A 13700-nucleotide genomic window follows, 5' to 3' on the forward strand; every position below is an offset into this window, starting at 1 on the left:
TTAATAAAAAGTAAATAAAAGAAGATTTTCGATGGACAAACTAGCATGTATAATGGCTCACCTTTCCTTCAGCCACCACGTACATTTGCTTGAAAAATCCAATTCTTTAGGCTGAAGTTTATGTCAAAATGCTGTCACGCCTCCCTCGATTTTCGAATGCATATTTTCCCAGGCCGCCCTTCACGTTTATTACCCCACTTTCCACTTTTTCCACTCGGCAAACACACACGTCGTCGTCCTCGTCCTCCAATCCAATTCGAATGGCAAACCATTATTACTCGTTCTCTGCCATTTAACTGCCAAATTACAGGCGCCCACAGCTCAGCCTTCAGTTCCCGCAAACCGCATTCGAATTGCGTGCCCACGAAAATTAACTGAAAAACGTGAAGCCGCCTCAAAAAAAGAAAACCAAAATCGACTGAGTGAGAGAAAAATGTGGAAAAATGGGGTGAAAAACAAACTGAAAATCAAATATTTGCCATATTTTGCAATTGGAAAATCAGCGACAGCACGCAAGGCTCCAGCTGAATCCTTTTTAGAAACCAGGACATACACACACACGAGTTCCTTCCTACCTCAATCAGGCCGAAAATAAAAATGGCGGAGCTCGTTTGTTTCCGTTTTTGGCATTTCTCCTCCTTTTTTTGGTTTTGTTTATGCCACGAAAGATTCGGCGAAACGTCAGTGAGGAAATCCCCCAAAACATCACATTTTTCACCTTGTATATTTCAGTGGAATATAAATTTTTATATGTGAACCACAGAGGCGCGTTTATTTGTGTTTATGCCAAGTGACCCCAAAGAACTGCTGGGGGAGTGAGTGGGTAAAAAAAAAAGGAAAAACAGAAAATGGCCCAAAGCAACAAATGCATTTGCAATGCAAAACTGGAGCACACACTCGCACAGGAAGCGACCCGGCAGCAAGGACACCCGGCGACTGTTGCATCTGTCCACGCCCACCGCCCTGTTATGTGGAGATCCATCCCATACATTCCGCTGAACTGGGAGTTGGGCGGGAATTATTTATAGCAGGCATGTTTCTGTATAGATACCCTCTTGTTTTCTTGAAAGAACCCTTTGGGGTTGCATTGAGGGACTTTGGGTGTTCCTGCAGGAAGCAGGGTAATTGATTTTCTTTACAATATTGTATCTATACATTTCTTAAAGGGTCCTATTTAGTAAAACTGTAGTTCTTTAAATACGATTTATTTATAAGTTCGAATGTACATTTTTTTGACAGGAGTTGAAATATTTAATTTAGTAATTGCTTTGAAAATATATAGATTAATTGCAATTACTATTAATATCCTGTTGAATTTTTCACTCCTTGAAATGTTACAGAGTATTAATACCATAGTCCATAGTTTTTTCCATCTATCCCTTTTTATTATCGTTTTGCAATGAATGCGCAACTGGCACTCAATAAAACAAAATCTCCCTCTGCCATAATTCATATGCACTGCCTATACCATGTGTGCATTAGAACGGATGTCAGGCGGTTTTTCTAGCGGTAAACAAAAGCTTTACAGTCGGGCCGCAGCTGCCGCTCTGCGGTTTTATTTACGTCGGAACAAAAACCCCGTGCAAACCAGATTATTTATGCCGAAACTAAACCGCACAGTGGAAAACCCTAGCAATGTCCGCTCCATATCGCCCACCTTAATGACTCTATGGAGGTAGACTTTTTTCACAATACAATTTGTATGGCCCTTATAACTTGTGAAAGAAATTCTAATATTTTTATCACCTGAAAAGAACACATGTGTGGATATTATATCGATTTTATATATTACACCATATTTAATGCTCCTTAAAATTTGTAAGTACTTTAATTAATGACCCGTTTTTTATACCTTTTAGGGGAGCTCGTCTAGCGCCGCCGCCGCACCGCCAACACCGCGCAGCGCCTTCCCCGGCGCCCCGCTCACCGCCTCAGCCGTCGCACTCAAGGGCGCCCTCCCCCAGCGGCCACCGGCCATGACAAGTCCCGCAGCCGCTGCCGCTGGCGCCGCCCTGGCCGCCGGTGCTCCGTACCGCGGCGCCGCCAGCTGGACCCCGCAGGGCTATGCCCCGGCCGCTGCCGCAGCTGCCGCCGCTGTTGCCCAGCAGGCAGCCTACCGCTACACGGCGCCGCTGCCCCAGCCGGCATATGCCGCCTACACGCCGCACACGGCCACCACACCGGCCACAACCACGGTGAGTACCAGACTTAACTATACTCGTACAGTAGAATAGACAAATCGAGCCCTTGCAAATATACCCTTTATATACTTTACAATATTTTCCAAAACCATTATCAAGTTAAAAGACAGCAGGACCTGCAAAATTTCCATCACAAAAGGAGGCCCAAAAATCCGCTTTGATGAATTCCTCAATTCGTGTCTAATGGTGCGCATAATCGAAAATTTATGTGCGTCCATCAGAAGGCAAATGGAACTGAAGTGTTTTTACACTTCCAAGAACTACCTCTATTAAATCGCTGCTTCTCCCCTGCGCTTTTATTTCCTTTCAACTTATTGACTGTCAAGTGTAGTTCCTCAGTTTGACAAACAGCAGATAGTCGGGGAAGAAGTGGAAGAGGGTTGTCATTTATTGAGAATTGCTGAAGCAGTAATTTATTTATGGCACTCACTGTTTTGCGATTGAAGTGCTGTGCTTGGATTCTTGTTTAAGTTAAGCGAAATCCTTGATCCCTATTTTCCTTAACTGAAGCCCTTTCTCTGCGATTCTCTTACACACCAGCTTAAGAGCCTCCCTCCGCGATTCTCACTCACCTTAGCTAAAGAGACTTTTCTTAAAATTCTTCTTGTCTCATCTTAAACGTTTATCTCCTTGAGTCTTATTCTCTTAACTTACACAGCTTTTATCTCAACATTAATTGGCATGGCCCACGATTTGATTTGTGTCCTATGTTGATGAAACATAGGAACTGAAATCCCAGTCAAGTCTTTGGGCAATCAATTAGCCTGCTTGCGGTTTTTCACACTCGGACATTCATCAAAGTCGAGCCCGTTCGTCCCCCTCGGTCATTTTCAATTTGAAAGTCAGAGAATAGCCGCAGTATCAGCAGCATCATTAATAACGAACAATTAAGAATTTCGTGGATAAGAGTTGACAAGTCGAAACTGCCGCCTGTGTGCCATCGACTTAATCAGCATTATCTGGCTCCGACTCATTTCCCAGCTATTTCCCACCGCCCTCGGGGGCTCAAAAGTTCGCTGCTGTGCAAATATAATCCATGGCGCAGAACGATTGAATTGGGATTGGATCTGGGGGGCTCCATCATCATGACGAATGATGTTCGCTGGCTGTTTCTGACAAATTTACCAGCCAGCCAACCAACCAACCCCGTCGTCAAAGCTTGTTATGTGCATAGCGCTATCTCTTTGCCAGAGTTTTCAATTTGATTTACAAATGATTTTCAATTCGAAGGGGCAAAGCTGTTAAAGGAAAACTCGCGCAGCCTTTCAAGAAGGTTTTTCTTTCGTCTTTGGTATTTTATTTTCTGCCACCCCTTTATTTTCTTTTTGGTTTAGTTGGCCCGAAGGCAGAACAACTTCTAATAAATGCGCCGAAAAAGTGCTGAAAATAAACGAGCAAATAAATAACCAGTCACACAACGAACGCTCACCACCACCCCCTCAGGTAGTTTTTTCTCAGCGAGGGCGGAAAATTCTTGCATTTTTCTTGGGTTTTCGTGGCCTGCGGGCCAACGTTCATGCCTCCTACTTTTATTTCTATTTGCTTGGCTTCGCTCTTTTCGACTCCTTCCTCCTGTCAGCCAGCCATTCATTCATTCATTCAACGTCGTCAATGGCAGTTAAATAATCCAAAAAGGAAATGTATTTTTTGTGGGCGTCATCGTCATCGTCGACGTCTTTCGTGGTCCTGTTGTCCAGTTCCAGTTCGATGGCCATTAAAGCTGCATGCGAATGTTGCTCATAAATATAAAGTGCGGCTACTTATTTCGTTCTCCTCTTTTTTCTGTATTTTATGAAAGGTTTTCTTGCCGGGGGGCCATAGATTATCGCTTTTGATTTGAGTGTCGTTAGCCCCACGGCGCCGTTTTCTGTGTTTTCCCAAATTGTTCCCCTCACTTGATGTTGGGTTAAAAAGTTTGAGGGGTGAAATTCTCAGGCAAAACAAAACTGGCATTTGCTTTAATTATAATTAGTTTATTATGGAGGGACTGGATTGCGGCTTGACAAAATTAAATAGTGCCAGTGCTTTTAATGGACTTTATAGCGCCAATTTTGTATTCGTTTTTTCGGTGCCTAAAAGTATGCGTTAATCTGAGGAATAAATGAATTCATTGATCTTGTGAGATTAAAATATATTGTTGGCTACTTTTAGGCATCTGAAATTACATTTCAAATTGATTTAAAACCCGTTTGACTTATGTGGCTCATTAATGAAAGTTATTTTTTTATAATTTAGCAGCGAAATTGTGTCTATAAAGAATTTTATTCTTCCTACCATTTTCTTTATCATGTCATACAATTTAACTTGGCTTTAGCCCATATCCCCCGTCTATTATAATGCAAAATCCAATTCCAATTGTCTTCGGGCCTTATATTCAAGTCGGTAGTTATTGAGTGGAAATGCATTTGGCCTGAGAATACAGAAGATTGTAATCTGAGGAGCAGGCTCCGGCCAGATGTCCTTCGAGTCCTGCCTGTCATAACTAAAATAAAGGATGGAAATAGGAGGGAAATCCAGTGGAGAAAGACATCATTACAATCGCCGGCGAGTGCAGTGCAGTGCAGTTTTCTTCATTGCTATTCAATGCTCAGTTACATTTCCGCTCTGTGAGGACACGAAACGTCTCCCTTGGTTCCGCTCTCTGGGGCAGCTTGGGATAGTTTTGCAATAACTATAAACATTAGTTTAATTTTAAACCAGTCCATGTATATTCAGTTGGCTCCTTTGAGATCTGCACACTTGAGAGCGTTTTGCCGCTTTCCTTCCGTTAGTTTTCCACAAGCACCCATCCCCCAACTTGTTGAATTTGAATTGTATTCCGTTGAGCGCAAGAAAAGCAGAAGACAGAAAACGCATAAATGTAAATGTTATTCCTGTGCATTTTATTCCGTTTTAAATTATAATTATTTTTAGCTGCCAGGAGCAGCAGTCTGCTCTCTCATGAGAAAATTGAATTTGTGGGGGCCATGGTAAGACACTTGGACGACGCATCTCTGGGCACTTTGGCTTCAAAAGCAATTATTGTTGAAATACTATTTACATATTCCACAGCCATCCCTCAGCGTTCAGCTTTTCCATCCGTCGCTGGCGATGCTCACAGGTCGTATGAGTGTTATGCAAATGTGTCGCAACTAAATGCAACATAATATATCATCAACTTGCGTTTCGTATGCAAAGCTCTGCAAACTGGAGTTATGAAATTTTCAATATAGAAGCGAATTTTGTTAAAGCCGCAAAAAGGGGATAAAAAGGAAAATGGAATTGAATGCTAGTTTCAGCTTCGGAGTTTGCATTTAAATATAAATAGAGTTGGGATTAAATGATAAGTGATTCGTTGGATGGTTATATTTAATATTTAATATTTGGCAAATTAACATGGTAAATATATGTATAATATTTAATTTCTTAAAGTCTTCAATCAAAGTAAACAACCTTTAGGATTTAACACTCCGAGTCAATAAATAATTGGGCATTAAAATATTGTTAATCATTTCCGTGCTCAGTAAAACACAAGCCTATTTAAATCAGTAATCTTCAATACAATTCACTCTTGAAAGAGTAATGTGAATTACAAGCTCTACCAAATTTCTGTTCATATTAACCCGAGACTTTTCAATTAACTCCTGAAATTGACCATTCAAGCACTTAAATCCGTAATATAAAATCTGTTGCATACTTTTGCGCCGCAGAAGCAGGGGATATTATTTATGAAACCATTTTTATTTCGCCCATATTTAATGTAAAATTAACATTACTTTTTTGGGCACTTTAAATGAAATGTTTATCGTACTATTTGGACGAGCTTCGGTTTTATTTAATTTCTCTCCTTTGGCTGCTTTTATTGTTTTTTCTGCTGGATTTCACAATGACCGCACATAAATTCCACAACTGGCGCACATAAATCAACAAACATGCTCAATCAAAATTCCAGCTGGCCAAAGGGAAAAGAGGAGTTTTATTGGGTGATACGCGTATGTATTTATATAATGACCACAGAAAAGAGGGGTGCGCCAGAGGGGCGGACATGCACTGATGTAATCAATAAAAACACATTAAACTTTATTTGCCAAAAAGATGGGGACAAACAACGAGAAAGAGTAGCGATTAAAACCAGCTGGAAAAGCAATGCAGGTAGGGGAAATGCTGGAAAAGCAGGAAAAGCGGGTAAAGGCGAGCAGCAACTATCTCCCACTGCTGGATTAATTAAAAGAGCTGAGCTGGCAAAGTGCAGAAAGGCAAACAGAGGAGGGAAAATGCCGGACATAAAGCGATTAACTCAATAAAGCGTAAGCGTTAAAACAAAAGTGACAAAGTGCACAAGTGCCACACGCCAACATGGCCATCTCACCATCGGCGGGCGAATGTCCTGCGAACAATGCAAATAAACAGGCAACGACGGCGAGAACAGGGTAAAGGACACAGGCCAAAGGACAAAGGACCCCGCCCAGATCACGCATACGCCCCGCTGTCCGCTGGCCGGGCGGAAAACCAGTGGAACGAAGGCCACAACAACTGTTCGTCTCCGCCTGGACAGGCCTTAACCAAGTGACCGAAAACATGTGGCTTTCGAACCCCAGCCCCCAGCAAAATAAACTAAAAGAAACCGACAAAAAAGTAGGAGAAAGGCAAATAAAATTTGTTTTTATTAAGTACTTCTTAAGAAGTCCACGTGGAATAACCCAAAATTATTCGTTGATCTCTATACCGATTTAATAATTCCAAAAAAGAAGTGAAATAGCCACATTTTATATGAGAAACTTGCCATTATCAAAAAATTATAATTTGTGTTTATTATAAATGAAATAATTTATTTAATTTTTCCTATTTAATTTAAGAACTTTTCCTATTAAACAGACCCAAAGCATGGAAAATTTATTAAAATATCTCCCAGAAACCATATTGTGTTCAATTAAGTGAACTATTAAAACTAAATAGTGTAGAGCTCAGTGCCGCACCTTAAGCAGAGTGTCCTCTGGATACGAGTCCTTAAAGCTGTGGTCCTTAGGCATGGCAGCATCTGCCACAACAGCTGCCTGCGGCTAATGCAATGGGGCATTGGGCTCCAAGTTGTTGGCTTGGTCTGGCAAATTATGGAACTTAACTGCAAGTGACAGGCCACTGCTGCTTTTTCAGATGCTGCTTGTGCTGCTGCTGCTGCTGCTGTTGGTGATGTTGCTGGTGTGGCAGCAACTAGCGATGTTGCTGCTGCAACTGCCGTAGCAGCCGCACGTGCCACGCATCCTGACATTTGGCGGCGGCCCACAAAAACTGGCCAGCCTCGCTGACACTTGACATTTTGCAGCAGTCTTCGGCGTGGGTGGGAAGTTCAAAGTGCAGTCGACTCGGGGGTAATATTTCAATAAAAAAAAAAGAACGGAGGCGAAAAAAAAAACGGAAAAAGATTGAAATGGAAGCCACAGATGCGGATGCCGTGGGGGCGTTTTCATCCGGTGACCCCAAAATGCTTAGCCTGTTTTCCATCTACCCCCTTCTGAAACCCCTTTCATGCTCATCCAGTTTGGTGTGTAATATCATCCACTTTGCTCTTCCTGTTGCTGCACTGCGTCCGCTGGAATCCCCTCCAGCTTCTGGCTTTTTCTCTTCAATTGTTACCAATGAACTATTTTTTTTTCTGTAGCAATAAATTTGATTGCGATGCATTCGAGTGGCGGGCGATTCTTTAGCGGTTGCAAGGCGAACGGATCGATAGCTGTGCGTATTTATTTATCGAAATTAATTATTTAAATTTTAAATGGTATGGATATATCAATTAAGATGCAATTTAATTAATGGCTGAGGTGCGTGCATTTAAATGTGTTTGCAATTAAGCGAGACGAGCACTTTCACACACATTTTACGGATTAATCAACGAGTGTGATTGTTTTATTTCACGAGCTTAGTTAAATTTCCCTGAAATTCCTTAACCCAATATATAGAGATTTATATTCTATTTATAGTATTTTCATTCTAGATCCGTAAATAAATTATAAATTTTTGTTCAATTTAAATTATTTTAATTCCTTTTTTTATCCCGAAAAGATTTCTTTAACAAAAATGCATTTGATTAAATTTTTCGTTTGGTTTTTCAACCTTCTGCACATGTTTTGCTATTGGTTTTGGCAAATCCAATATAAGACTATTAGTTTGCGTGGGGTTTCCCCCTTTTTTTTTGGCGAAAAATCCCGTCTCTTTAATCGAAAAGCAAACAAAGCGGGGGTCCAAAATCCGTTCCTCGGACTGCAGCTGCCCTGTTATAAATTGTCTGCAAGTCGCTTTACAAGGTTTTCGTATCATATTTTATTATTACGCGGTTTTCACGCCCTCTCGTGCCCTTCCAACCCGCCGGACATCCTCGAACATCGATGCATTGCGTTAATTTTGTTTTTATACCCAAGGATGAAAATGGAGGGAAAAACCGGGGGGCAGCCCCCGTATAACAACAATATTTTATGGTTGCTCGCAGATTTTCAGACCAACAACAATTTTTGCCCTACACCACCCCACAAAAGAGTTATTGCAAAAGTTTTCCCTCTTCGTTTTGCAGTTTTTAAGCTTTTCAGCAGGGGAATTTTTAAACTGCTGTGAAAACTTCTTCTCTCTGGCTGAGGGATGAAAAATCTCTGACCTTCTTAAATACTTGATGTGGTGCTTACGAAAATCTGTTCGAGGAGATAATCAAGGTCCTGCGGCCTTGACTATTTCATTTGAATTTCCCTTTATTTGCTAATTGCTTTTCCTTTTCCTATTCTGTTGAGTGTGTTGGAAAATCTGTCAGACACGGGACCTTAAAACATGCCACAAAAGGAGATGGTACTACAAAAACCAAAGAAACCCCAGAGCTTGGCCAAGAAATCCGATTGCAAAGGGGTTTGGTAGGTTGGTTGCTTGGGGCTGGGTATCTTGGTTTGGTCTGCATTCCTGCCATTTGGTTGCTAATTAAGTTAGATGCATCTTTGTTGCATTACGCAAGCGAATCAAGTGCAACCGCAAAGTGCCAAGAGCGTGTCTAAGCCTTTCTCCATTCTCCTTTCACCCACCACCTATCACCAACGTATTGCACAATGTGTGAGGAGCATTAATTATTTGCCAGTCTTCTCTCTCTCGGAATTTCACCCACTCACGGGGACCCCAAGGACTTTAATTTGCCAGACGGCCCCGATATGCCTGGACCCAACAAACAATTGAAGCAGACCGAGCATAAATTACACTAGCTCAACACCTGATTGGGTTGGGGTTTGCCGTATAGGGGAGCCAGAGAGGGTTAAGGGGGTGCCCCGTATAGTTGGTTGCCAGGACACTCACGAGGGTCAACCCGTACACCCACTCACGTGGCTAGCCCTTTGTTCCTGTGGTCATTGATTGTCTGCAATTTGCATTTTCAGACATGAACATTGCTTGATGTGAAATGCTCGCAGGGAGGTGAAATTTGGTGAAAATGGGGGTGGAATTCGGTTTGAAAAGGGGGTTCTCATAATGATTGAGTATTGTTTAGTCCTTGACAGGCTCTTACAAATTCAACATGCGGTTTTCTTGTTCACTCAAACATTTTTATAGTCTCAAACGTTTTTTTAAAAAATTGTAAACATTTTCTAAAAATGTCTTAACATTTAAGAAAAAAAAATTAAGAAAAGTATATTAAGAATCATTTGGCTATAGACCCTTTCTAAAAATTAAATATTGACCCTTTCTTAAATTAAATAAAAATTGTAATGTTAATTGTTTATATTAACTTACATTTTTATAAGATGTCTGCCAAAAAAGTCAGTTAAATCAGTTTCTTGGTGTTCACTATAAATGTAGATAAATTTCAATCATATATACCAAGAAATCCCAAGTATTTTTCCTGAGCACAACCGCAAACATCTAATAAATAATTATATGAGTACCTCTTAACGTGCCTGTGCTTCGTTTGTTTTACCAGGATTGACGAACTGTCGCGGTCATTGCTTTGAAGTTGAAGTTTCTGCCCTCTCTAGTAGCCGTTTTCGAAGAATTGAATGAATTATTAAGCGAGACTCGTTGAGAAATCAAAAACAAAAGAAGGCAATAGTGGGGTTTATGGGCACGAAGCCATAATAGCAGTAAACTCGACAATTATAAGAATAAAATGGATTTTTCGTGGAAACAATTTCAAAAGAATCATAGTCTGCGGAAAATTAAAAACAATTACGGAAAAATTATCATATGCTCTTTTAAGTATTTATTTCCCCTTCAATCAGGACGCCATTACGCCCCCTCAATCATGCATTCGTTCCGTCAGTCAGTCATTCATTCACTCAACCATTCAGGCATATGATGATGCATTGAATGCAGGAAAAGGAGCAAAAACTCATTGAATGCCTTATGTTCTGTTCGGCCCTGTTCTGTTCCTCATCTCCTTTCACTTTGACTTTGGCCCAGAGTTTTCCATATTTTCCATTTCCACTTCCGCTTCTCCTCCCCCCTTGCCATTCAGCCGCACTCGGTGCATTCACAGGGAAATGAACATCAGCTGCAAGCGGAGAGAGCGGGAATTATACAAAAACAAAGGGAAAAACTACGCTCGGCGAAGAGCATTGTTATAGAAACAAAAAGTAAAGAAAAACGCCAAAGGAAAACGAGCACATGAGTGAAAATACAGGGAAAAAATGAGAAGGAAAATGGTGCAAGCGGATGAAACACTGAAATTAATTTCCGTTAATATGCTAGAGTGTTTGTGAGTGTCCTACAGTGCGTATGGGTGTTCTTTCTGCCCGGCTTTGAGTTTGTGCGTGTGAGTGGAAAGTTTCTGTTACGGAAGTAGAATTTTCTTAATTGCCATTTTAATTGAAGTCATCGAAATGAAGCACTGAGAGTGCTGAAATGCCAGCGAAATGGCCAGAAACTAATCCAAATGAAGTGCCGACCATTTGGGTGCCTAGAAAAATATTTGGAAAACTGTTTAAGGGTTTTCATGCGGTTTTTCCTTTTATCAAAAGTAATTAATATTTAGCTTAGGATTATTAAAAATAATCCTTAGGATGCGAGTTAGTACCAATAGTTCAGCCATTTTATTTGAATAAAAACAATTAATACATAAATATTTAGCTTGAGTTTCCCATTAAATATAATAACAACTTTACCCCTGTTTCCAAAAAATATTGTTTTAAAAAATCCTCTAAAATTCTTTAAAAATAGCTCTCAATACATGGGTATTATTGCCTATAATAACATCAGATTTATAAGATCAGATTTTAAAACACTTTATCTGGAATAAATGCGATAAGCTGCAGGCTAAATGAACTGAACCCAACCAAAATGGATCCTGACCGAAAGAACATTCCCACGTTTCCGCTCGCCCTTCTGGGATACCAAAATTTATATTTAATTTCCAATTGTTTGTAGCGCACCAAAGCAAACCAAAAACCGAAACAAAAAATCTCGCATGTAAATTCAATTCGATTACCATCAACCATAGAGAAGTGAAGAGCTTCGTTCGAAGTTTTTTCCCCAGCGGCACGAGGGGGCGAATGTGTATCAGACAATCCATTAGATGTGGCAGAACTTTATGCGTGGCCGATCAGTGCTTCCCGTACCATCGCCGAGCCACTTAATATTCCATGGCAACGGACAGCGTGGAGGTACTCAATATTCGACATTCACAATATTTCGCATGGCCGTCATACCAAAAAAACAAAAGATGAGATGCGATGCCAGCGAAACCAATTTGTGCTCATTGGGGAGCAAAATTCATGGCGCTTACCATTCGAATTAGGGCGGCAGTACGCCGCAAAGGGGCGTGGCCCGGGGACTACCGGATTTACGAAACAAAAAAGGAAAAAAGTAAAGCTAACAAACCAGAAAATCCGTGATTATTTATTAATTTGGCAAATTATTCATGCGACGCGCCATCACAAATCTGCTTAGTTGAGTGTTAGTTCGACGGTTAACCTTGGGGGAGGGGGTGGTTCGGGGGGCTGGTCTCTAAAGGGGGTGGCGTGGGTGACAGGTGCGGAGAGGGGTAGTCAGTTTGCATTTTGCTACGTGCTCACCCATTGTCTGAGCGGATCGCCCTTCCCCAAAGTTGTGTGCAGAGGGAGTCCCCAAAGTTGTTGCTAGTTTGTTGCATGCCAAATTTCAGTTTAGGTAACAGTGGGTTGAAATTGATTTAAAAATATAAAAATAAAATATAAAAATAAAATAAACCATCCACAGTTAATTGTTAAATTTTTTGTTAAAAAAGGGTACAAAAGATGCTTATAAAATAAATTCTTTAAAAGAGGTTAAAAATAAACCATATTATTGTGTTTTTTTTTTTTTTAAACCTAATTCTTTTGTGAAAATAAAAAATATTTTTCATGTGTTAGGTATTTATATTTTTTATAAATATTTAAGTTGAATATACTGTAACACCGAGGCTGTTAAAGAATAAAAAAAAAAAGTTTGTTACGTTTTCTATTAGTAAATTTATTAATCTCAATGATTCCCAACTACTGTGCAATTTAACAGCTTTCAAACTTGCCATGGACGAATGCAGTTCGAAATAAACTTTTTATTTTCGAATTTTTAGGGTTGTGGGGGTTTCCCGGTGACCTCCCTTAGGGGGCGTGGCCCTCGAGGGCATTTTTTGTGCAGCTCAATTTTGCCGTTGCAGTTTGGACCAACTTTCCGTTGCAGTGATTTATCATAAACTTTGGGCCAAACAAAATTTATTTACAGCAAAACCCAAAAGGGAATAAGAAGAAAAAAGTTAAAATATTGTTCAAATTAATTTGGTAATACATCGCAATGTGATTCCCCTGCGAGATGGACATTGCAACTGACATGATGAACACTTTTCATTTGATTGGATTCCGTTTTTAATTGCTCTTTGAGCGAACTGAAATTCATTTGCTAATTTGTTTTAATTGCCAAACTAATTAATCAAACCGTCGAGTGCTTAAGTGGGTGGTTTTTATCCTCATTCCTTGTCCATTTAAATGTGCACACACATGTGCGCGCAGACAGGTGTAAATATTTATGTAAGAGCTGGCCATAATTAAGCAGATATCGAGTCCTATTTCGCAGTTGCTCTTCATACATGTATGTATACTTAGCAATCTGGCATAAATTTACATGCACAAGTCAAATACAAAATATAGAATTTTACAGGGCAAATATCATCGTTTTCATTCATTCAATTAAAAAGGGGGAAAGGGTATTTTTGCGAGGGGAATACATAACTGCTACTAATGGCATTAATCTGCATTTTTTACATAAATCAATAAACAGTCATTTGGGCAATTAAAGTGTTGCATGGCAACCCTGCTCTTTTGCCCCACGCCTGCCACGCCCCCTCATTGTGTTAGGCCCAGCAAAATGGCATAAATCAAACTTAACAGCTGCAAGCGAAGGGTCCAAAAGGATGAAGGACATGGGTGGAGGAATTTTGTGTTTAGGGGGGCTAAGCAAATAGCCAAAACTAAAGTTGTAGTCGACCGAAATTCTGTGTATTCGTGTGCATGTGAATTTAAATTGTTTGTTTGTTCATGTGTATGGGTG

General features: G+C 40.3%; 1 protein-coding gene across 16 annotated transcripts in view; it reads left to right on the plus strand.

Moving 5' to 3' along the window:
• Positions 1–13700, plus strand: part of LOC108034852 (protein alan shepard) — a 129075-nt gene that overhangs the window by 64116 nt on the left and 51259 nt on the right. For all 16 annotated transcript variants that reach the window (XR_007763755.1, XM_017110000.3, XM_017109990.3 and 13 more), the window contains one exon: positions 1860–2195. Coding sequence is in view for 15 of the 16 variants with exons in the window: in XM_017110000.3 (XP_016965489.1) it covers positions 1860–2195 (336 nt within the window). In the remaining variant the exon portion in view is untranslated. The remainder of the gene's footprint in view (positions 1–1859; positions 2196–13700) is intronic.

Source organism: Drosophila biarmipes, chromosome 3L (assembly GCF_025231255.1).
Source record: "Drosophila biarmipes strain raj3 chromosome 3L, RU_DBia_V1.1, whole genome shotgun sequence".
NCBI classification, from domain to species: Eukaryota; Metazoa; Arthropoda; class Insecta; order Diptera; family Drosophilidae; genus Drosophila; species Drosophila biarmipes.